The sequence below is a fragment of the Coturnix japonica genome, chromosome 7 (genome assembly GCF_054131305.1).
Source record: "Coturnix japonica strain WE chromosome 7, WE-NBRP24, whole genome shotgun sequence".
NCBI lineage: Eukaryota > Metazoa > Chordata > Aves > Galliformes > Phasianidae > Coturnix > Coturnix japonica.
This window is the reverse complement of record NC_140669.1, coordinates 7,981,491-8,007,605: the sequence shown is the minus strand read 5'-3', so window position 1 is coordinate 8,007,605 and position 26,115 is coordinate 7,981,491. Positions and strand designations below refer to the sequence as shown.

The 26,115-nt window shown below is 37.7% G+C and overlaps 1 protein-coding gene across 4 annotated transcripts in view; it reads right to left on the bottom strand.

Annotated features, from left to right (window-relative positions):
• Positions 1-24,956, bottom strand: part of DPP4 (dipeptidyl peptidase 4) — a 35,813-nt gene extending 10,857 nt beyond the window's left edge. For 2 of the 4 annotated variants that reach the window (XR_014948203.1, XR_014948204.1), the window contains exons 1-21: positions 24,569-24,956; positions 24,405-24,489; positions 17,974-18,072; positions 17,454-17,548; positions 17,259-17,333; positions 15,097-15,149; positions 14,925-14,997; positions 13,696-13,816; positions 13,147-13,307; positions 11,401-11,504; positions 8,570-8,705; positions 8,378-8,422; positions 5,706-5,810; positions 5,544-5,611; positions 5,312-5,365; positions 4,706-4,830; positions 3,618-3,665; positions 3,035-3,133; positions 1,927-2,068; positions 956-1,025; positions 193-387 (exon numbers count right to left, since the gene is read on the bottom strand). Coding sequence is in view for 1 of the 4 variants with exons in the window: in XM_015869085.3 (XP_015724571.2) it covers positions 193-387; positions 956-1,025; positions 3,035-3,133; positions 3,618-3,665; positions 4,706-4,830; positions 5,312-5,365; positions 5,544-5,611; positions 5,706-5,810; positions 8,378-8,422; positions 8,570-8,705; positions 11,401-11,504; positions 13,147-13,307; positions 13,696-13,816; positions 14,925-14,997; positions 15,097-15,149; positions 17,259-17,333; positions 17,454-17,548; positions 17,974-18,072; positions 24,405-24,489; positions 24,569-24,574 (1,817 nt within the window). In the remaining 3 variants the exon portion in view is untranslated. The remainder of the gene's footprint in view (positions 1-192; positions 388-955; positions 1,026-1,926; positions 2,069-3,034; positions 3,134-3,617; positions 3,666-4,705; positions 4,831-5,311; positions 5,366-5,543; positions 5,612-5,705; positions 5,811-8,377; positions 8,423-8,569; positions 8,706-11,400; positions 11,505-13,146; positions 13,308-13,695; positions 13,817-14,924; positions 14,998-15,096; positions 15,150-17,258; positions 17,334-17,453; positions 17,549-17,973; positions 18,073-24,404; positions 24,490-24,568) is intronic. The other 2 variants (XR_014948202.1, XM_015869085.3) reach the window with 1 other exon arrangement.
• Positions 24,957-26,115: the final 1,159 nt, after the last annotated feature.

Sequence of the window (26,115 nt, the reverse complement as noted above, 5' to 3'; positions counted from 1 at the left end):
TTATCATCCCTATAAAACAAGAAAGATGGCAAACTTACTGCAGCATTAACTCTTCTCTTCTTTTGAGCATAAAATCATAGTTGGCATATAAGCGACAGTAAAAATGAACAAATTTACCCATGTTTTAGCCAATAATTTTGAGATAAGCACAGAAAAGAAGGCACAGTTACTGACCATTTTACTGTGGCTTACCTGGCTGCTGAAATCTGATCTTCCACTTCATAGGTTCCCAGTCTTCGGTTTATAGCATGCATGATCTCATCCCCCTGGTATCCACTTCCTCTGCCATCAAAGCTGGCCACAATGATCTGCTCTGTACTGGCAAGGTACGTAGCCCAGTTGATCTGGAAGGCATGATCTACTTTCTGACTACAGGGTCCCGCGTACCTGGGTGAAAAGACCCACAGCATTCAAGCACTTACTCTTTACAATCTCTCATATAGCATTTGAAACACAATTTGCACAAGAAGTGCAAACTTTTAAACTAGACAGAATGAATAAGTGGCAAGACTGGCATATGAGCCAAACGCAGAAGGCTGATACAATGGATGTTCTTGCAAAATGAGACAATGCTCCAAACAGTCCAGTATCACAGATACATGGCTTATTCAAGGTTTCATTTTGAAATGTAGTTTCATCAAAAATATTCCTAAAGAAATGAGAGCAAAGAACGTAGCAAGTTAACACTAACATCCTGTCTTTTAAATAAGATACAGAATACATCTGCTTCACTGCCACTCACAAAAATATGCTCTTATTAAGCACAACATCATCTTATGGTGCAGAAAATTTACCACAAATTGGGGTGAATCTCTTATTTTCATTCTCTATTGAAACTCCTTCAAGAGGTAATTAGAAAACACATCAGTTCTGTGCTTCCCAATCTTATTAAGAGGATTTGAAGTACACAAAGGTGATTATTAACTCAGCATTCCCACCTAAGTTGAAGACTTACACGTCAAGGAGCAGAGGGTACTTCTTTGATGTATCGAAATGGGGAGGCACTATCATTTGATACCACAGGTCTAAAAGGAAAGAGAGTGACTTTGGTCAGTGCTCCAGTAAAATAACTTGATATACATTTCAATTCATATAAGGGCACATTTGAATCACTGCCTTAAAAAAGTAGCTTCATCTGAACTGTACTAACATACACAGATATACATATATAGAGCAAAGTTAGAAGAGAGTTTGAAACTAGAATGCCTAAAATAATACAATCTGAGGCATCAGCATGCATTCCTTTAACACTATCCTGCATTATAAAGCTTACCTGTAAAACTAAGCAAGTATCTGCAAGGGGAATTCTACAAGAAACTCAAAAATATTTTTGTACTCAAGTTTCTCTCCCAAAACTAAAAAAAATTCTAAATACTATCAACCTACCACGAAGGCTTTACAGAGCAGTTTGTAAAGCATCACAGAAACATACCCAAGTATCTACTACCAAGTATCTACTATTTCCTCAGTCAACACTGTTCTGGTTCCATCCACGTTGCCCTTCCTACAGAAGCTGTCAGAGTGTTAGGAGAATATTTGAAATTCACACAATGTAAGTTTTGCAAACGAACTGGCTTTACCATTCACTCATTAATTTTAAAAGAACGGACACTGTGAAAGAAGCACAAAGCAATTAAGATTGATTGCACTGCAGTGATGGTGAGGAGTGTATTACAGCATCGCAGCAATCTATTCAGACAGGAAAATGCAATACATTAAAACACTGAAAAATTCTAAGCCTTAATTGAACATTTACATATATATATTTTCTTTGTTTTGCATCATCTATGTACTGTTGCAGTCATAGGAGTCAATTTCTTTGGTAAGTACATACATTGATTTGCAAGCAGACTTGGAACTTGAATTAGGACTACAGAAATAAATTTATTTATCCTATTTGTGACATTAAAAATAGAATCCCCTTACCCAGAAGTTTTTACCCTGATGAGATGAAGGAGTAAGAACAAAGAAGAATAAAAAGACGAATACACAATTGATAGCATGAAGAGCATCTTTAAACCTCCATCTTTCCTGGAAGATTTCATCTTTAGCCCTAGTAAAAATGTGACTAAAATAAAAGACAGAAAACACAAAGATAAAGATTGTTATTAAACAAGGTAACAGCAGAAGGTGGGAGGCATCTAAAAGAACAGGTTACAGGGAATGACAGAAATCAATTCAGTGTGTAAAATAAAAGTAAAGAATATTCATTTTATCAAGAGGGAGCCTGTCATGAATAGAAAAGCCAGTAGCAAAGGCTTGACCAAAAAACAGTTCAGATAGAATGGCAGTGGTAGGCCTGGTACCTATCTGATGTTCCTCCGCCTAGGAACATTCCAAGGAATTGTCTGTACCTGGATGTGCAAATTCAAAGTAGCACTATGAGCAAAGCTTTACCAGTTTGTTTTCTAGCAATTTGTGATTTGGTTTATGTGATCTTGAGTATGAACATGCTTTAAACAATGTGACTATTCAACTGAAATATCCCCTGCAGAAAGTCAAAGGTAATCTTGAAGTGCTTTTCAATTTGCAAGCTTTCCCACCTTGGCTATCAAATTTTTCAATAATAATTGTATGTCACCTTGCACCTGCTTTCTTCAACCAAAGAAATTTGTGTCTGTCAATTAAGACCCACTTGAATTTTGAATTTAAGGTAACATTCTTATAAATGTTGTGCCTGCTCCGCCTCCTTTTTTTACTTTTGTTTGTTTGTTTGTTTGTTTTCTCCAAGTTGCTGGTAGAGTCTTCTACTATTTTTCAGGTAAATATCATGGAAAAATGGAGCAAAGTCATATTATGAGAGCTTCGAGACATCACACTATGGAAAAAGTATTCTAGGTCAGAATGCTTGTGCATTTCAGCAAATATATATACACATGCATATATGTACACGTCCTATATTCATCTTGTTTCTAAGCATCAAATAACTGCAAACATGTCCTCTACACTCATCTTTCCTTTCATGCTCTGTTAACAGAAGACCTTAAAGGACTTGGTGAAGTGGGGAAGAAAAGTAAAACATCTTTGAACTTACTGTACCCTCCTATAGTAATGGAGCCAAATTGTTTTGAAGGCATTTGAATGTCTTTCAATGAATTTTCCAGTTCAGTATTATTTTCCAAGTACCTGAGGACTAAATAACAGTTCATAAGTGTCAAAGCTCAAACACTGTTTTCAACTCCATTACTCTGAATATGAATCACTTTGAAAAGATGGCCACCTACTTCGTAGTCTCAGTTTACCACAGTTTTTGTTTTTCCTCTCACAGTCAATGATTTTGGCATAGTTTTTCCTCAGTAATTTAGAAACCAGGATGCCAGTTTCCACATTTTCCATCTAAATGGGCATTCACAAATCCCAAGCAATTGTCCAGTAAATAAGACATAGATTACTTACTCTCTCCTAGCACAGTGTAAGATAATAAATACAGTATTAATAGCTGCAAACTGAACTACTTACTCTATCCTTGTGGTTAACTATAGTGGAGAAATAAAGGATAAATTTAATTGCAGATAAAACTGACTTTTTAATTATTATACCAGGCAATAAGAATTAAAACAAATTTACAATACATATACCTGGTTTAACAGAAATTATATTTTAAGACAATTACATACCTTGATCATCACTACTTCTGTGCAGAGTAGACAAGGGCAGACCAGGGCCTGTTGACAGAGCACAAAACCTTTATGTTTGCATGCTGTCTCAAAAAACAACTCTGAAAAAGTAATTGGAATTGGGTGAACCACAAAGGCTCAGAATTCATTTTCATCCATTTTGCGTATACTGTTTTCAGTTAATGGGGCCCAGACTGAAGCATCACATAAATAATCAAATTGTCTTGCAGGCAAACCATGTGACTATGAGGTACATGCTTTTCAGGTTAAGTGGAGATATTAGAAAGATTTTTTGTTTTTCCCCACCCTATGATTCATTTATCCCTTATATCTAGTGCTAGTCAGACTGCAGTCTGACTGCAGTCCCAGCACTTAACATATGACTATGTAATTACATGCATTGGCTTCCTTGAACAGTGCTACCTATCTTAATTTCATTCCCACATAGGGCATTTCTCTTTACCTAGCCGGTGGCCTGCCATTCCCAGAGTCTACAGATCCCTTCTGCTGTTAGAGCTCCCCATGCACAGTACATTCCCTTTGACAGCACAACTGCATGCAGTGCTCTACAGGAAAAGCCTGGAAAAAAGAAGCAAGTCCTCCTATAGGGCTTAGCAATGACTTTCTATCTTCATACACCTCATCGACTGAGAAATTTCTCTCTACCATCTGGCCCCAAAGTAAAGTACTACCTCTGCTTTACCACAACTGCAATTAAGAATTTTAATCCATAAGATATGGTGTTACTGTTCTTTCAATTTTCTCTAAAGAAATTGTAGCTCACTACAACTTTCATCATATTACAAATGCCATCTAATTATGCTGGCAGCCCCTGAGAAATCTGAGGTTTGCATACAGAACAGGAATGTTTGCTGCCCTTTTCAGGTCCATTAGTGGATAGGACTATAATTTATAACCTTGTAATTTTTCTGAGGTGCTTTCAAGCCTTGAAGGGAGTAGTTCTTCTGCTGCCAGTGCCAACACATAAGGCCGTTATGCAGTGCCTATCAAGATCTTGACAGAGTGAACTTCCCCACCCAACGAAACAGTGAGTCATACTTATGTCAGTTAATTCTGGATGTACTCACCTAAACAATTTAGCTGATAATACTGTGCATCTTTGCTGAAGGAAGTAGAATAATACTGGCATCTATCTTGATTCAAATCACAGCTAACACACTGAGTAGATTTTGGACTGCTTTCCAAGAGCATTCTGCAAAGTAGATGAGCTTCATTTCAGAGATGAAAGATTATTATTAAAAAAACAAAAACCAACAAAAATGTGGAGCAGAAGTATATTTTTAAAATTAGATGACCAAATGAAATTTGATAAAATTCAAAAGCAAAGATCCTATTGACTTGAATAGCAAGGCAAGCAGATTTAAAATTTTTAATTTCAGTTAATACTGGGATTATCATCACAGCAAAAGTAAAAGCATGAAAGGTTTTCTTCAGGCGCAACTTGCTTGCTTGCCTCTGTATAACTAAGATTACAAAAAAATACTATACTTATTTTTGTTGTGTTGTTTTTTTTCTTTGAAGTTTATATTACTAAATTGATTTTAATTAAATATCCTACTACTGCAGGTACTTTAAACTATGAACAGCCTACTCTTTGACACAGAAATTCCAAGAGAAAGCATTACATTTTCATTAGCAGATATTTTACTCAAAATGCAGAACAGATTTCTTACTTGTAAAGATTTCTTCCACCTGGCATCCCACCATTTTGATTACTAACATAGTACCTAGAAAAGCAAAGCATACTGGTTTTGATAAAGTACTTCCAATAAAATACAACATTTAAAGGATTACCTTACATGTTTAGATCAGATTTTTAATGAATTAAATGGCACCTTCTCCTAGTTCTCTCCCCCGGTCTGTTTAGACACTTCTAGGAGGCAACAGCTTAATTATGATACTTACAGAAAATTTTTGGTTACAGCTGCTATGCTGATTACTTCCCATTTTCCTTCAGTAATAGGTACTGGAGCCTGGAGAGGAGAAAAAGGCAAGACAAAAAACAGAATGCGAGGCTTCTTGACCACCAGCAGAAAAAAAGTCAGCAATTGTTGTCCACTAACTTACCGCAGTGCCATTTATGTAATGGATGTGCTTGTAACCTTTGGTGTTGCTGAAGATTTTGTAGTAGGTAGCATTGTCTGGGGCAAAATAAGGGACAGATGGCTGAAACTTGAACACAAGAAAGATGTCTATTAAAGCAAACAACAAAACTCCAAAACAAAAATGATAAATTTAGTTTTTGATAACTCTAAGCAGAAGCTTCTATACTTTAAGCAATATTTCACTGAGATATTTTGCCTACTGATTTAGTAGGCGGAGCTTGCAGCCACTACTTTAAAAGTGAACCCACACAAAATATCTCACTGTTCCTAAAGGGGGCAGAACTTCCTAAGTGCTAGCCCTCTGGTAATGACAGAGGCCCATCCTTATCTCATTTGAATTCCTCTAAGTTTTCCTAGTTTCTTATGCGAACAAATCTTTGAACTTTAAAAGAAGAAAACAAGCTGCTTTTCTAGAGGATTTTACTAGTAAGTAGGTCATTATGAGATGTCTAACAAAACCTAACTGGAATGCTACGTTCATGAAGGAATATCCATTCAGTTATCAAATGGGAGTGGTAGAAACAAATGGGTCCCTTCTACAGCACATATTTTGGATGCGCTCCACACAGTAGTGAGAAAAACACAGAGAAATGAGTAAGTGAAGCAGAACTTATTCCTGTTCTACATATCAAAAGTGTCTGAACATTAATTAACCAATAGACATGGCATGATCTAAGATATTATACCTATTGCGTAAATGAAGAGTGAAACCGAAAGTTAAACTACTTTGCCTCCAGTCATTAAATAAACACTGACTGAACTTAATCTCCCTCACTCACATGCTCCAGGTAATTGTACCTTCTTTGTTAGTAATATTTTTGCACAAAATATCCAGACATGTTTTTCTAACTTTTTCCTTATCAGTCTTGCTTTTTCAAAGTGTGACTTTTCGCCAGCTCAACTGGCAGGTTCTAACTGAGTTCATGACCTGGATGTCTTATTGCAGTAACACAGGCTGTGAAGTCCTGAGCATTCTTTGATTAACAACAATTTCATCTCTACATTTGGAAAAAAATTTAAAAAAGGAAAAAACCCTGAGAATACATGCAAAAAAAGTATGTATTTTGTGCATATATATATATAATTTTATGCAAGTTTGTACATAGAACATATGAAATATATGTCTATATACATACATATATAGAAGCATAGAATCACATATCTTTCTTTTATATAATTGGAAGTATGCCTTATCAGTCAGGCGTCATTTTATCATCCTTAAGTAGAAGACTAAGAGGGTATAAAGATAGCTTTCTTACCCCCCTCTTCAATCATCCCTACTTTCTGCTCCCTTCTCTAATCCAAGAACCATGCAGTGAAATCATATTTTCCTTCCAACAGCTTCTAAAGATGTGGGTTGTCTCTTTAAAAGAAACAAAAAAACCAACAACCTAGTTTAATGGCACAGACTCGCATTTTGCCCTCTCATTTTGCACAACTGTTTACAAAGTCTGCAGCTTGATCATCACATTGTCTAATTGTGAAGCCTTTGCTGCAGAGAAGCAAAATGTGTCAGCGCTAAGGCCTTCCTTTCCATATCAAATTTGACAGCAGGTGGGTTGATCTCTCATCTTCATACTGCGGATGATTTCATCCCTGCTGTTGCCTCCCTCTTTGCATTTCTTTAAACTTTCATTTTTGACTTCAAAAGTGAATTAGTGACTAAAGCATAATCAGTGTGTGGAAAATGCGGGAGTGGAAAGTGTACTCTGTGTTCTCATAAAAACTCTGAAACTCATTTCTCCCTCCAAGTCTGAACTTTTGCATCTCTGCTTCACTTCCCCCAGATCTTCTGTGTAGTTCATTAGGTGCCTACTCTCTACCATGAACAAAAGTATTTGAGAGGCAGCTTGGAAAACATCATCCAAACGGTAGCAATTGGTCTGGCAGACGCGTATGAAAATTTTAATCCGGTCAGTTATAAGCATCCTGTCCCCAGTTCTCTCCAGTAGGTATTTTGGGTGGGGGGAAAAAAATAGAAATGAATTACAAAACAAAACTAAGGAGGACCTGAGATGGTTTACTTCTGAAAATAAAAAAATAAATTTAAAAAAAAAATTAAAAAATCAGGGAGAATTTGAAAAACTATCATCAACTCCTGTCCTCTACATCTCTTCTTCTTTTCAGTTTGAAGGGTACAGGACATGTTTCCTAATGTTTTATTCCCTAGATCATTCTGGAGGTGGCATGAAGGCTGGAGAGCAGCCAAACCAGCATAGCTGACAGCTCTCCCAATACAAAGGGAATTCTCAATCTCCCTCACTCCTTCACTCTCCTACCTATTGCTACCTAAGCAACAGGTCAGAATTAAAAAGAAGCCTGGAATATGCACTCTGCTTTTTGGCAACCTGAGAGTGATGCACATGCCATGGAGGATGTGGGCTCCATCCCAGGTTGTCAGTCCAGCCTGGGGAGTTCAGAAAGCAATAGCCACATTGTTTAAAATGGGGCGGGGGGGCGGGGGGGGACAATGTTGTGCAACTCCACTTGAGATATTTTTCCTTCATACACAAAATGCAGGGAGTGAATGGATCAGCCTTGCACACAAGAACACTGTAACTGGTAAGAAGTTCATAAGATGATTTCTTAATTATCAGTGTCATTTAACACTTAGCAGTTTTAGAAATCACTCACTCTGCCAATCCAGCCAGTTGTACTTTCTTCCGTAAGCTGTTTTTCCTACAAAAGATAAAACAAAATCCCACAACAATTATGTTTATTTTATATCAGACTATGCTTCTACAAAGATAAATAATACAGAGATACTCTACTACTATCCAGTCTCATTTATCAAACATTGCAACTCTTCCACTTCATTTTTCTTACCTGTGGACACGTCCAATTTCCAGTTGCACTTTCAAAGTCACAGATGGTGAGGACTGAAAAATTCTGAATTCTTCTGAGCCACTGCAGACAGATCCTTTCATCTGTTACCCATGTTACAACGCTCAAATAATGATCACTGAAACCAGAGGTAGCATTAGGTATTTGAAATCCCTTTCTGTAATAATATACTAAACAGCATTCAGCAACTTCAATGAATGAGACTAATTTGACGACTGTCATTTCAATGCACTCTTTTAAGGATAACCACAAATGCAAATCTAATTGTGGCTTTTTGTTGTTGATTATTTTTGCTATTTGTAAATTATTATTTCATTCGTGCAATAAAGAATTACACAGTTTTACATACCCACTTCTGGGAAGACTGCAATTAAACCCTAGTAGCCAGATCACCATCCACTAGTGCATGAAATATTACCTACTCCAGACTGTCCCTACACGGTCTCAAATGTACTACATGCAACTAGAGGAAATTTTTAAGAGTCTTATAACTTGGAATTGTTTCCTTTGTTACATAAAGTTGATTGCTGCTAAGCAATTTGAGTGATACGCTTATTTGTCCAATTCAGTACTCCTAGTAGATAGAACGGAGGGAGAGATCATATCTACAACAAATAGTACTATTTGAGTATTTTACTTTCATATTTAGAATACCAACTAGTTGACATGAAGAACTGGAGTTTCCAAAAAATAAAGAAATATTAGTTTTTTAGAATATTCTTCTGTTTTGTTGTTGGATTATTTTTTTTTAATTTTTTTTTTTTAAACAAAGCACAACAGAAAATGTAGCTTTATTTTAACCTTTTTATTTTGTTGCATTCCTTTTTTTTCTTATTTTAGATCTCTCCTATCTCCTAGAAGCCTTGTGAACTAAAATAAAATAAACCTCCCCTCCGAGGCAAGTACACATTTTTAACTAAAATTTGCACATTTGACTTAGTTCCAAGTTCATGTTCCCTTTTTCCCTAAGTTAGTTAACAAAAATGTGTGGGAGTTTTGTCAGAGTGAATTTATTCATAATCATAAAACAGGGGAAAAGAGACAAGAGAAAAAGATAGAAAAAAGAAAGAAAGAAAGATGACTACAATTACTGCAGATGGATTAAAAATATATGCCAACTGGTTACCGTCCCCTTTCGGGTTTATTTCCAGACTGCAGTTCAGAAATCACATTGTAAAGAAGTTAGATTCTTGCATTTATAATTGACTAGGAATTTGGTACGATGTTGAACATCACTGCTGTCACTGGCTTCAATGTGAACAGACCATTAAAGTTATGAAACTCTGCAAGTGCATGTTGCATGTTTGGAAAAAAACAGTGGTTTTTCTTGTTTCTCTTAAGAGGGGAATTAGCCCAACAGCCTTTGTTCCTTCCAAGTAAGAGAAGTCAACAATTTCAGCTGGTGCAGATCATGTAGTCAGACAGGATGAGCAGCACAGGGTTAAAAAAAAAAGGGGGGGGGGGAGGGGGAAGGGTGAGAACATTTATAGCCTAACAAATACATTTATTACAGAAATAGAGAAATAGAGAATGCACCTTTAGTTCTCCATAATCCATGAAAAGCAAATTAATCTGCAATTAACTCCAAAATACATTACAGCAGTTCTGCATTGCCCTTCCTCGTTTGTTGCTTAGAAAGGATATTCCTGCAATTACTATCCAGTACTCCTTTTTTTTTAAGGGCAAACCATTTCAGACAACAAGCATCCAATGCCTTCATCTTCGTGTTAACCAGAAAGAGTCCCCAATGCCCATGAAGATAAGAAGGGCATCTGAATGTTACATAGGTTTTGTGCTGGCCATTCTCACGCAAATAAGTGACAAGTTTTGTCTACCATATTAAAGCTGCAGATTAAGGCCATTCTAGAATTTGGGGAGATTTCCTTGATAAATAAAATTAGAAGTGGCAAAGATCAAAATCCATAAAAAAAGCTTCTATATCTCAACGCAAAGTTGTTATACTGCTGAGAGGACAGATATGGAACACCATCAAACTTCCAATTATATCTTTCAGGTCTTTCCTTATAAAATGCAGTTCTGTGCACAAGCTGACAGACCTGTGTTGTTTTTTTTCTGATGCTCATCATTATAACCTGTGCGTGCATACCCAAAATCTTCCTAAGTGCAAAACTCCAGATAAATAAATAAAATTGCTACAATACTGTTAAAATGGAAAAAATAAACAACAAGATCTAGGATACCAAATTCTGTATGCATGCATTTTAAATCCACTTAGCTGCTCTTTACAGAATGCATTTATATCATGTTGTGCATTTCCAGTGGCATTTTGAGAAATACAATTTTTCAATTACATTGAAAGGCGCTGTTTTTCACTGTATTTCAAGAGAAAACAAACATTTTAAGTATAAATCAGAAGACAACCACGATACCTTGCCTTAGCAAGGAGTCTGGTTCCAATGAAATTAAATCTTCACTTTCCATTAAGGTTTTTTTTTTTTTTTTTCCTTCTTCTTCTTCCCAGTGAATTGGAATACATACATTTTAATTTGATTATACCAAAACTTGCTCATATTAAAGTTGTACTGTGAAATGACTTCACCATAGTTAGACTCCACTGAGAGTGATGAGCCAAGAACTTGTCACATTCTGAATATAACATACATGGAATATGCTATCTATATATAATCACTAGGAGGATAATCTCTGAGCAGATTTTCTCTGGTAAATCTTGTTGCTACCAGAGCTGCTTGACTTGGTAAAAGGACAATATACACAGAAGGTAGAGTGGTCACACACAGAAGCTCCCCGCTCTCACCAAAAGAAAACACAAACGTTTATTCAAAATTTCTTACCCAGATTTTATTTCTGCAGGTGGAGAAATTTCAGTAGTGTTAAAAACAGGAAGCATTTGGACATCCACAATGAAGAATTGCACTGTTGGATTTTTAGCTCCTGCCTAAAATAAAATGTTTCATTGTAATTTCAAAGAGAGAATATTCCTGGGGAAAAAAAAAGATTGAAATTATAGATGAAGAAATCATTACAGACTGTCAGGTAGAACCAGCTACCTGCAGACACCTGAGAAGACAAGTTCCTAAATGCAGTTCTTAAGATTGATACATAAATTACCTTTAAAAAAAGTGTTAGCTACATGTATCTGAAAGGCTGCATTTACAAACATCCATAGGTCTTGCTCTACCCACAGCAGTATTTGATCGTATCTTGCTTCAGAGGCCACACAGTATCTAGAAGCGAATCAAGGTCAATGCTCACAGGAAGAAAAGTGATTCTTCATGGAAACTAACACCTTGCCTTAACTGATTGTTTAACAGCTGCCTATAATGTTGTGGATGCAGCATGGACCCCACTGTTTTTAAATGTAGCACTGATAGGTACTAGCTGGAACGTTACTGTCTCACAAAGGACTTCAACAGAAAATGAATCCAGCTAGCTAAATCCTAATACTAACAGTTAAGTAGCTGTAGCTCACCCACCTCCAGAAATAAGCAATTCTCCAAACAGGAAGGGTTTGTAATAAAAGGTGCTACTTAAATTGGCAATTCACGCCACACCTCCTACACCTATGCCTTCACAGGTAGCACACTCAGGGCAGTCTCTGAGCTTACTGCAGTGAGCCCAGCTGCTCACTGTAACCACCAGTGAGATCTTGTGCCGGAGCCTCCAAGGAGACAGGCAACAGTGATCATAAGAGCAGGGGAGGGGAGGGGAGGGAGTGACCTAGTGCAGCTGCCTCAAAGAAAGCTGAATTCAGCACAAAGGGGACTGGAGGTTGGCTTTTAGTCCAGGTAAGCAGCTTTGTCAGTTGGAGTCAGCTGGTTCTACGAGTTGTTCTGCCCCAGCAAATCAAGAATATAAGCATCTTCCAGAGCTGGCCAGACCGGCAGAGGGGGAGATACAGATATATGTTTGTCCAGCGCAGAATATAAAAACCAAAACAGTGAACAAAAAGACACGCTTAAGTTGGTTTCATACTAGGTATTACTTAAAGGCAAATGGGGATGACCAGCATTCCAGCAGTGAACTTATTACAGAGATCAGTAATAAGAATGCCATTTATATTGCTGTATCACACTACTAAATCAAAATCCCAGGCATGAAATAACTTCAATAGCTAAATTTAGGGAAACCATGGAATAAACATTTAATCCTCCCAGAGTGGAATGTCTGCAAGAACCTGTTAGCAGCACACTGGAATCTGCTATTCACACCATTTATCCCAGTGCCAACAGAGCCATGAGCAGTGGGCACACGGTCATTTGGAGGGAAGATGACCTGCATGCACTGAAGTGTGCATTGTGTGCACAATGTGTGTATGTCAAATGACTTTAGTAAAGAGCAATTTTTATCTCAACATCTACTTGTCATCTCTCAAAACTTAACTTTTTTTTTTTTTTTTTTTTCTTTCCCCTAGAGATAATAAATACTTTAACATTGCCAGATGCTGTTGATTTCAGAAAGAGTAATCACAGCAAGCTGTTGAGGAGAGACAGACAATATTTTCATTAGCAGAAACTGATGAAAGGAGACTACTCCTTAATGAATCTGCAGAACAACCATGTTAAATAAATAACACAGACCTTGGGATAAGGGATTCTAATGGTCTTAGGATACTGCAAGGTGTCTTCAGAATAAAAGGAATACTCTATAACAGGAACTTCTGTATCATTAAATGCTGCATATGCCACAAAATTGCCATTTGGAGACCACCAGAGAGCAGAATGGCTGCCAAACATTTCCTCTGAAAGAGACGCAAAAGCATTTAAGTTATTGTTGATAAACTGGCTCTTATATCTGAAGAAATGTTCTTATTACATTTTTAATAAGATTTCCTTTTAAAATTGAAGTTAGTATACCAAATCACAGACTGCTTACTGGAGTTCTGAAATGAGAGAAAGATTGGTGCTTGCGATCTATTGTACAATGCTACAACTAATTTCTGTTCATTCATACCCACACTGACCAGGCATAAAGCCCAGATAAGGATAAACGCTTGTGCTAAAAATGCAGATCTGCATTAATTGAATTTTTCAGTATGAGAAATTAGATAAAACAATTTTAATAAGAGCAAAATAAAAATCCCCAAGTTTTTTACATGAACATGCAAAGAAAAATGTGCTTGTACTTACCTTCATAAACCCAATCTGGTATTCCATTGAAGATTTTATTTTCTTCTCCATTGCTAGTGATTTGCACAGGTGCTGCTGTTGGTGAAGCTTTTATATAAATATTATTATTCCAAACATATGCCTGCAAAATATGATTATGATTAGTCTTAGAGTAAATCCTATTTCCTCTCTATGCCACTTTTTAGTGATCTACTTACATTTATTCCCGATAACAAAAATTGTCCTTTAAATTTGCATTTGTCCAAACTTCACTGATACTTAAACATGAATTAGTAATACAAATCCAGACTAACAAACTGAATTTAAGCTGAGATGCCAAAAAAAACCACCAAAACCAAACAAAAAACAAAAAAAAACCAACCAACCAACCAAACAACAACAAAAAAATTCAACCCTCAGAACAGTTGTTTTAAATGACATTATTATTGCATCAAGAAAACCTTGCCATTAATTTTCCTTTGAGATACAAGTTTATTTTAGGAGTTGTTTTTTTCACTCATTTGTCCCTCTAAGAAAACTGAGAATATTTTGGTAAAACATTGATGAGACTCTCAGTGGTGCTAACAGATCTCCAAAGATAATGCATGCCTGAGTAAAGTGTCTTTGTTTTTTCCCTTAGCAACTGAGTATCAGAGTTTTATTCCAGAGCTTCTCTCTGAGATGCAGTAATTTCCTTTCAACATCCTTTACCTCTGTGGCTGGGCTCCGTAACCCGCTACAAGGAATAAGAATACTTAAATACCACATACTACTGTGACTGCTCTTTAGGTCAAATCGAACACAGCAGCTATCAAAACCTTCATGGATTAGGAAGGAGAAAAGGAAAGTAAAGACAATGTGAAAGAGTACACAAGATAATTTTGATCCTCTAACTCATCCTTAAATAAAACTTTATTGTTCTTATTAAGATATAAAAAACCACAGTGGTGAATGTGTAGAAAAACCTTTGAAAAAGATGAGCTACTGTTTGCTACCATAAAAATACTAAGATCTTGGGCAAAATACTGGGACCATATTGCTCCCACGAATATCTTTTCAGGAAAGAAAAGAACATGACACACAGAGGAATGTTTGAGAATTTCCAGCAACAGTGGTCAGCCATTTTGGAAACAGTTCAGGTATTTTACCTGGAAGTAGGAAAGCCCCCAAGCCCCTAGGACATTGTTAATGTGAGCTTCTCTGTGTCAGGTACAGAAGTGGCTGTATAAATTTAGATTATCTTTACTAACCAATTTGTGACCAACAGGTGACCAGGATATATATTGCGTGTCATTATGTAGTAGTGCACCATCTAAGATGGAGCTGGAAAAGAAAAAACAAGATACAATTAAGATGAATCAGCAAAATGCCACTTCATTGCAAAATGCTATCAAAATTGCATCTTGTACAAAATTTACTAACCTTGTATTGAAATCATAGATGTGATATGAAGCTGTGTAGGAATGCCTCCACAACTGCAAGAGAATTAGTTTAATATTAAGAAAAATGTCACTAGGACCCAAAGCTTCAATTACCACTGAAATTTCTGAAATCCTCCTCAGACTTTTGCTTGAGATAGATAAACACAATGAACCCACAAGGGCAGTAATTCTTTGTATGGTTTAAAGGAAAACTGAAGAAACACTGTCCTTCCGGAGTTATCACTTGGGTACTATGCCGGAAGCCAGTGACTGATCAAGGAAAGAGAAACAGAGGCAAGAGATTCTGCAGATTTTCAGAAATTCTTGAAACTTTATGGCATGACTATCACAGCTATCTACAGTTAATCCTCCGCCTTCTGCCTTACTGGCACAACTGTTTTCTGCCTCCTTTTCCACGGTGTATTATTTAACTTGGCATCCTATTTTTTAGTAGAGCTCTCAAGTTCCAGCACTGTTTCTGTAGCAGCTCCTCTAGTTCCAGGATTCATATTCTCATCCATATTGTCACAAAAATAAAACCTATTTCTCAGAAACCTTCCTCTTGAAGCCTTTATCACTTCAGGCACTTACAGAGAGAAAGATGATAAAACAGTTGTTTAGATGTGCTCACCATGAGAAGCTGACGAAGCTTGTTTTAACCCATGGTGTTGGTATGCTACAATGTTACCTTCTATGGTAGTTCTTGAAGATTTGTATGAAGATACAAGGATATAAAACAATATCTTAGTACTACACAACCAGATGGCTATTATATAAGAAGCGTCCACATTTTCATGATTCATTTTGTTACTCTGTTTTCTTGTGATTAAGATTAATAACAACATAACTTTCAATCATACTACTACATAAAGGTTAAAATACTGCTTCAGCATTAAAGTTAAACCTTATGACTACAGCAAATAAAATAGTATAGAACAACAAATCACAAGAGGAGGGGATGTCTAGGGTAACTGGAAAAGTATAAGACTTTTTATCACCACTAGTAATGTAATGAAAAGAATAAATTCTGAACAATTTAGAAAGACAGAAAGTGAGAGGCCTAGCTGCAAACAGCAAAGAAGCTGAAGCTGTGGAAAAGCGGTGACTGACGTGTGGTGACTGGACTGCAGCTGGAACACTGTGACAGGCATTCTTGGATTGCATTGCCAGAACGTGTAGAGGGAGCTCAGTAACACAGCCTTTGAGTATTTGCACACTGAACCTTTTACAAACAAAACATGCAGATCTCTCCAGGAATAAAAACAAGAAGGAGCTAACAACAGTGAAATTACTAGCTTCTCAGTGCACACACAAGTTATCACCTCCATTAGGTTTCCGTTCTCTCCTCTGGAGGCACACAGGGCCAGGGGTTCTTGCTAACTAATATACATGTGGGTTGACCTTTGTTACTTTATTCAGCACCAAGCCAAGATGATATAGGTACACTGGGGGTTTTTCCTCATACTTGCTGAGAGCAGCAAATAAGGACACCTGAGCCCACGCCATGTGCAAGAGGACAGCCTATAACCACACAGGGATTTTCATTCACCTCAGTTTTCAAATTCTGTGTCCTAACACTTCTGGCCTGCTGCTACATTGCTGTCAATGTAATATGCTCATACACACATACAGAACACATATATACAAGCATATGCATACATCTGTTCTCCTCACCCACACAACCACTTGGATGTCATGCCCATCTACTCTTCTATGTTATCTCTCCACATTACCCCCAGCTTTACTCCCCCTGCAGTATCTTTCCATCCACTAAGTTTTTATTTGGCTTCTTCACTCAGTTACAGAGTTATAAAATGACTTAGGTTGGAGAGGGCCTTAAAATTCACCTAGTTCTGATGTCCCTGCCATGGGCAGTCATCTCTCTTCTGTGAAGAGCACAGATCCTTGAAGCCCTTCTCTTGTAGTTTCCAAGCCTGATGCCTCTACCCCACCCACTGTAATCTCTCTGCTTCTCCTCCTCCTCTTTCTCCTCTCTGTTCAGACTTCAGTGTTACCATATAGATATACATCTTATTCTTCTAAACATTTCTCTCACACTCTTTCAGCCTTTGCAGCCTCTACTTGCAACCGCATCTTCTTGCTTTGTTATTTCCAAACCTTTACTTCCCAGTTTTGTTCTTAAAAAATTAAGTGAATTTGTACCTTTTCATACTTGTACTGCAGAAGAGCAAACCTCTGGTCAGCGGACAATATAGCTGTTGTTGCCTCATATGTGCTCTGCCAATAAAAGACAAAGTGAACACGTTAAGCACTGATTCCAGAGAAATGTTCGGAAAATAAGTATTAAATATAAAATCTTACTCTAAGACTGCACATATTATATGTAAGTCAACATACCATTGTTGTATTTAACAAGACTACTGAGGATGTTCCAGTTTCAGCATCAAAACGAAGAATGTTCCCATGAGGTGTTTTGTGCAGATATTGATTTCCTAAAAGAGCAAGAGAGATGCCAATAAACAGCAGGCAAAATACATATCACTCACGTCTTTCTCCCCTATCTCTCAAAGCAGGAAATAAAATTAAAAATTCTGGTCAATATTCTGTTTCCAGCTTTTCTAATTAAAAGATGCTTATAGCACTGTTAAAAAAAAAAAAAAAAAATTGGGCTCACAGCTTCAACCTACTGGCACCTTTTTCTCTTGGGGTACTTCTAGCAATAGGAGAACATAGTTTGCCACAAAGCACTAATGCATATCTACAGAAAAGAAATCACAAATCTTTGAGTTATATACCTTTTTGTAATAACACTACTTAATTATCTAATGTGGTTTCAGGATATAAGTCATTTCTGATTATTGTGTATTTAGAGTAGCACATTTTCTTTATGCGCATGCTATATGTAAAAATAAATTACCTGAAATCCATTGCAAATTATGTGTTTTGTACACATAGTCATTGTTCAAGTAATTCTCTAGGGTATATGTTCTTCGTGAATCAGACTCAGAGGTACTTTCTGCAAGAGACAGAAGTAAAATTTTGATGCTGTTACATTTTCCACCACAGCTACTTAAACCGACTACTAAGATAAGTGTCTTTTGCTACTGGCAATTGATGTGCTTTTGCTAAACAGCTATGAACTGCCAGAAGGGAGAAAGCATAGAAAATCCAACAGTCATAAAGAAAAAGGATCACAGTGCTACCTGGTTTTTCACCAAGTTATCGAAGTATTGTAACGTCTGCTATGACATTAATATTTTGACTGCAAAATTAAAACCAAGTACCTGATCTACTATGAAAAGACTAAGAGAAACTGAACCCAGATGAACTTATGAGATTGGTCATCAACTCCCATGTGACACAGTCAACATCTACAAAAATATACATATTTTTAACTGTTTGCAGTGCCTTAGCAACTTTTTCCAAGGTTTAAAAGGTTTCAACAGTAAATTATACACATATACGTACACAAACATATATACTGAAATTGAGGTGTGCAGTTCTCTTCATGATTCTCCTCTGCCTTTTTAAAATGAACAAGCCAACACCAAAAACCACCCTCAGTTAGTAGCAGAGCAAATAAAAAGATCCAGTATATAAACAACTGATCAGAACAATCCAACACAGATGTTTTGACTGATCAGTTGGGATAATAACCTGCCACTACCAATTCTGAGCTTTCCAGTCTTTTCAGATACTTTTAAACAGACAGCCTTTTTTAATATGCTGAAGAAGAAAAAAGTACAAGTGAGTGAGAGCAACAAAAAAAAAAAGCCCACCTCACAAGATTGCTGCGGGGAATTTTTCTGCAAGTTGAAAAAGTGTGACATATGGAACATGACAGGAAGACATTTATATTAGCTACTATAGTTTTACTCTTATTTCCAAACAATAAGTATGTTACTTATTTACAGTACAGGCTGGAGAGCCATTGCCGTAGTGAAAAATCAAGAGCCTTAACAGACAAAGCTTTTAGTTTAACAATGATTGAGACAATTACTTGCTCAGTTCCATCTGAGTTTTGACTATTCTGAAGTGTCACAAGTCTAGATATTTTGCTCGTGAAGTTTCCACAAGAATATTAACTTCTCAGGTTAATTATTCTATATTAACTGAATATTTAATTTGATGGATTATGAACAAGTGTGTATTTGATATTCATGCACAGTTGTCTAGTTGGGAATATCACTTCTCTCCTTCCTAATTGAGTAAGTGTCACTTTCAATTAGAGGGGCTTCAGAAAGCAATAAAATTCTCTCTTGGAAAAGGAGGAGCAATTTAAGACAGGTGGCTGATGAACAGGTTTAGGGATTTTTCCAAACTGCTGAATGCTTTTCCCCCCTGGTGACATACATATTTTGCTGAGGTCTCATTACTAAAAATCAGGCCACCATTAAGATTTTTTGGCTGTGTGTAAAATTAAAATTTCATTTTCTGTCAACACCTTCCACATAGTAACTGAATATGAAAACATACGCCAAGCTGTACGGGTATAGTCATCAAAGTTTTAGTTGGAATATTTTCCTAGTTTCTGAGATAAAGCACTAACACTATATTTTTATTGCATGTTTCTCATTCTGCATTTTGCTTCTTTCGATTTAGACTCCATTAAAAAATAATAATAATAATCAAAAAACAACCCTCCCTCCCCCCCAAAAAAGCATCAAGTGGGCTTGTATTTTTACAAAATGAATTACATGTGGACACTGAAAAACATTTTAGTGGCTTTGAAGATTGTAGGTTAGTATATGTTCACATTTTAGCAAAATGGGTTCTTTTTCTCAAATTCCTCAGAAAGACTGTGAAAGCTGAATTCTCTCCCATCTCTATTTTTTTCCTATTTTTCTTTCTTCCCCAACAGGGACTGTTTTTCTAAGTTCCAAATGACAAGCTCTTTCTCTCTACCCCTTTCTCCCCCTCAAAAGCAAAGAAAACCTGCAAAGCTACTAATAACGGATGCTTTACTACATGTTCAGAAGAGAAGCCTGATGTATGACATCCAAGAGAAAGCCAGCAGGTAAAAAGAGCGACATCACCCCAGGGCAGTTCACCCAGCAGTTCCAGAGGCTGCAGGGACTTCCCCAGGGGGACTTAATGATTAACTTTGTAGTTAAAAGCTTTGGTAGCCCTCTCCAAGTTGCCACATCTCATGCAAACTCAGGAAATAAAAGTGTTCTAGACATAGCAACCAACTGTTGATAAATCTGTTTCTATGTATTACTCAACATTTGAATTAAGGTAGATAATGCAGTAAAGTGACACCTAGAGAAAGGCAAAGACACATAGCAGGAAAACATTTCCATTCTTTTTGTCTTCACTAAGTAGAATAGCCACATGCATCACTGAGACTATGGATTCTGCAATGCAGTGCAAGATGCATCAAAAAAATGGAGAAAGATTCACAATGGCCAGATTTAACCTACTGTATCTCACTTGCAACTTTGTAGAGAATTTCACTCATAATTTTTTAAGTAAAGAAATTTGAAGTGAAGTTAGCAGAACTACCATTCACATTTTATATTGGCCCTTTAAAAACACACAAAATAAGATTCTCATCTAAACATAAATTTTTTAACCTAGACTCAAAGAGATTCTACTTCAAATATACAATTCTAATCCACAGATTAAAATTCACTTACATATTTTCTTGCTTCCTCCCTAAACATCCTTAAGCCTTCCAAAAAATGTGATAATAAAAGATTTCCTATTCCCAATAAAAGTGGGACAGATTACAGCTGCCACATTCATTCATCTTGTGGCATAGGTCTTCAAATATGAGAGATGCATATCAGCCAGACACCTTCATATTTTTAAGCATCCTTTTCAGTTGCAAGCAAGGTGTTGACACAGGCAATAGATACTCCTCCACACCATCCAGTCACAAATCTGCTTAGCACAGGACAGATCACAGATAGGATAAACAGGGTAAGTGTTGATATATAACCATTCCCAAAAGAACAATTGAGAGCTATTTGGAGGCTTTCAATTCATCTTCTTTTCAGTTATACATTAACAAAACTGTCAGGAAGATATGCAGCCTCATCTCTTTTGAGTCCTTGAACCAAGAAGCTGTCTCAGCAAACCCAAAGATCTTCATTATGAAATCCAGGATGACAAGAAGTCATTGGACTTTTGCAGCCAATAATCCTTATCTCTATTTGTGTTAGCTTTTTCCCAGCCACTAGTAATACCTAACTCATCAGTCAGGTGTCAAACTCACCAAGTCCTCTCTGGTGCCTCAAGGTTGTTAACCTTCCCAGAACCTGCTATGCTTTTCCAATCAAAAGAATGGGCACAATACTTTTAACAGAGTACAGAAGACAAGCACATTATCACCTAACAATTATATTACATCTCACTCTGCCAGTATTTCACCCTCAGAGAGTTAAATCTCCAGTACAAGAGCCTGTTTCTGATCAGACTGTTGTACAGCTCTCCACATCGTAAGGTTGTTCGTGGCTTGCTCCTTCGGGCAGCAGTATGCTAAATAAAACACTGTCTCCTACTCTCAGCATTGGCTACTCTTCCTTCCACTCCTGGCATTCCAGAGCCATAATGAAAACCACTGCTAGAGAAGAGGAAATGTTGTACAGCCAATGGATGTTTTGAACTGCCTATTGTACAGAAAGTTATAGAATAGGGGAAAAAAAAAAAAAAAAAAAAAAGAAGAAGAAGTAAAAGTAAATGGAGAAATGATGTATGAGCAGACAAACCACGCTTTGAAATAAAAACTCATACCTTACAAGGTGACCAGTTGGGATTTCATTCACTACTTAAAGAACTCCTCGAGACATAACAATGCCTTTGTCATCTGACTTCAAATTTGAATTCTGGTTCCCTTTTGGGATTAAACTCTTTGAGGTAAGGTTGTTAAAATACAGGGGTTACTTCAAGAGTAACTCTTCCTTTTTTATCATATAGTTCCATGGTGTCAGAGGGAGATGGTGGTGGTATAGCAGTAGAGGTTGAACTTTCTCACCAACATTCCATTACATTTTGTTGCTGTGTGACAGATGGTAGCAGAAGGGTGGTCTGAAAAAATGGCATCTGACATGGAAGTGTGTATGAAGCAAAGGTGTTTATAGAGACCAAACACTGGATGTGAGTGCAGTGAGGTGATGGGTGGCATGTTTCAACAGTAACAACACTGGCATGAAAGACAAGTCATATTCCAGGTGGACATGCACAGCTAAATTACTACAAAACAAAGAGCTCTTGTTCATTGTTGGCAAAAATGCATAACTAATGGTGTTAATAGTGATGAAAAACGGTGTTCTGTAGCTGAGAATTTGCTCTATCAGTGACCGTTACTGCACTCTTCGTATCTATTGTAGTTTCCATGGAAATAAATAAGAGGCACTAGTTTTGGAGTGTCCTACGAACACAAAGCATGGTACCATCACTGTTCAGGCTGAAAAGCCACTGAAGGGATGCAAATTTGTTATGAAGTATTTGCCATTGCTAAACTGGGGCAAGAGAAGAAACAGAAATAACCTTTTCCTTCTGAGGCCTATCATCTACCCAATGGGCCAGAATTCCTCTTTAGTGGCAAAAATTCAGATCCTTTTATAGCACTCAAACCCATTTACCTAACTAATTTTGCTCTGCATGACTACTAATCTTATGAAATTGAAGTACATTGAGGAGCACAGCAGAGAGAAGGCCAACAATAGAAAATTCAAACTCTTTATCTATGTATGTCAATAATAATTTTCACCCTCTGCAAAACACTTGAACCACTAGGATAAAATAAAAGCAACAGCAATTACAATTGCTTTTATCAGAGCTGACTTTGATTTCACACAGCCAGTTATGTGAGTTGGTGGACCCTCCCCCTCGTTTTGCCTCCTTTCATTCCGAACAGTTCAGTCCCTGTACTGACCCAGAAGACAACCTCAGCTGACTTGCATGACCTATAGCTTCTGCATAAAGGCAATGCAATCAAACTGCCAGTGACTAAGTGTTCTCACCTGTAAAGAGCTAATTATAAGTACACCACCTGTATACACTCTTAGCTAACAGAGAACATTGGTTTAGCACCCTTCAGTCAAAAATTCAAAGTTTTTGAACTTGCTTTAGTTACAGTTGTTATTCAGATGTTATAACTAGCCTGATTTCAGAAGTCAGAACTTCAAGTTTGCAAAATAGGACCTCTCCCTCTCTGTATCTACTTTATCCTTATTTTACTACCTAGGTGTTCTAGATCATTAGTCATCCATTAATTTAAGCCACGTGTAAGAAGACATACATTCACACTGCTCTTTTACAATAGACAAAGCAACACAAGCCAGGGCTGGTAATATTTTGTAATTCATGCAGCAAAGGTGATTTTTCAATTTTCTTTTTGATTTCTTTAACTATAAAACTCAATGACCAATTCTAAATTGCTGCCACCGCTCTTGCAAAAGGATTTTCTACTTTGCGATATTCTTAATTACAGAGAAGAATTACAAAATATTTTAATGCAAATTATACCACGTGAACAGTACAATGAAGCAAATTTTGCCTCTTTAATTGACTTAAACACTAGAACTTCCTGTGTACGTAAACATTTACTATGTTTAGAAAAATAAATCGACAAATGTATCTTCTTGCTTTTGGGCAACCATTTCACAAACATAAGGCTGCCAAAGTTCCGCTCTGCAAAATACTTTTTTTCCTTAGAGCTCACAGTGTTGAACAGTGCAGGTCCTGACTGCACAGCTGTTAATCATAAAAACATAATGAGAGGGATTAACCCGCAGCTCTGCCCTACCAGCTGGGAGCAATGCAGTGCTGGATGAGGATTTAATACTGTTTTAGATTAACAATTCAGAGTTGCAATATAATCGTGGAAGGTACAAGCTGATCAGAGTCCAGAAACGCATTCCAAACCTTTTCCTACTTTTCTGACCTCTGTAACAGCACAGTGTATATAATCTCACTCAACAAACATTAATAATCCCGAAGTTGTGCAGACAAAGCAAATTAGAATACGATCTTACTTCTTCGGTACACCCTAGAAATCCTGCAATTGGCTTTTTATTGCTCATTTGCAGATTTTGGGGGAAAAAAAAGCGTTGAATTTGATGACACTTAGTTCCTAAATTTACACAGAAATTAAGCGACTTTTAAATTTCTCCCCTCACAGCCCCCATCCTCCCAGATGAGGCAGCTCCTTAACAAAGTTCTCCCCAGTTCCAGAGGACTCGGGAGCACCAGTTCTAAAGTACGCTCAGGCACAAACTTTCAGCAAAACTTTTCCCCACGAAAGGTTGAGCTTCACGGCTGCTAACCCCTCAACACCGACCGAACCTCGGCGGCTGCAGCATTACTACCCCCACCTTCCCGGCCCCACCGTGGACTTACTGCCGGTGAGCAGAGCCAGCGGCACGGCGATCACCGTGACGACAACGGCGACCCCCACGAGTCCCAGCAGCCACTTCAGGAAGGTCTGGAAGGAGAAGACCCATCAGAACCGCCGCCTACCACCCGAACCGGGCAGCACAAACCCCTGCTTCTCCCTCACCCACCTTCATGCTGCTGCAGCAGCGCGGAGAACGCGGCGTGGGGCTACGGGCGGGGCGGGGCGGCTGCTCTGATCACCGGGAGCGATGCTCGCCAACGGCCCGTTCGAGGCGCTGCCGACCACGAACGAGCAGCTGGGGTGGCACGGGGCGCTTTGCAGCGGGGCTCGGGGACGGCTACTGCCCGCAGCAAACCAGCATCGGCAGAGCTCCGCGAGGCTGTTGTGCAAGATCTCGTTGTTCCAGCTGGCGCTGCAGCTTCGCGTGCTTTGCTTTTCTTTTTCTTTCTTTTTCTTTCTTTCTTTTTCTTTTTTTTTTTTTTTTTTCTTCTTTAAGGGCTGCAGTTTCTCCTTCAGTACAAACCGCTGGAGCGTGGGGACAAAGCTGTGCGTCCCTTGACACAGAAAGTATTTTTGTAGGAAATCAGATAACGCCCACACAGAGGTCGCTGAAGTGAAATGCCTTAAATGCTAATGGCAAAGCTTGTAATGGTTTAATAACTGCAACATTTCGAGTTTCTGCTCTTTAAACTTCTTTCTCTGACAATCAAATCCTGGAAACACTGATAAAATTGCAGTAAGAAAGGGTTTGTATTAACTTATTTGGTACCACTGTTGGCATAAAAAGGAAATAGTAGTACAATGCTGCAAAATGGAAGTTGAAATTAAGAACAGAAAACAAAAGTATGGGGTAGGGTGAAAGTTTGAAGTTTAGCTCTGAAGAAAAGCCTGCTTTATCATGTCAGACAATTCTGCATAGGTTGCTCCGAAAGTAATGCCTCTTATTTAATTCCACAAAAAACACAATGGATATGAAAGGCATAATGACACTATTTGGTAGCGCAAATTGTCAGCTACAAAACACTATTTTGTTGAACGCAGTCATCACCATTAGTTCTGCATTTTTACCAGCAGTGAACAGAAGCATACTTATATTCATAAATATCTGCACCAGCAAAGGTGCCCCACTGTCATTGCTGACTCCACTGCTGAAACACAATGCCCACCACCTCACTGTAGTGGGTGTTTAGTGACCTCTGTTTAGTGACCACAAACATTCAGCAAGCACAAGTAAATATCAACAGAGGCCATTTTTTATCACATAGATGAATACAGTTCCACACCTTTGCTTCATAAGTACTTCCATGTCAGACCCTCTGCTGCCACCTGTCACATAGCAACAACATGTAATCGAGTATCATTGTGAAGGTTCAGTGTCTTCTGCCATACTGCCAACATCCACCTCTGTTGTTGTAGTACAATATAATAAAGTAGGAGGCATTACTTTTGGAACAGACCTCTAAGGGATTTTGACTCTGTATTGGAGTAGTACAACTCACTACAGGAAAGTACCGGAAATGGCCTGGGGATAATAAAAGCATAAAGAATCTGTTCGTTCAAAAAAAAAAGAGCATCACCAAATAGTCAGAAAGATGTATTATTTTCTGAAAATGCTTTAAGGGAATTTTAGCCCCTCAAAGTACCTACTGAGGAGTGAGCTTTCTGGCTTTGTTTGAATTCATCTTAGCTTTTCCCCCTTCTACTTGCACAGCA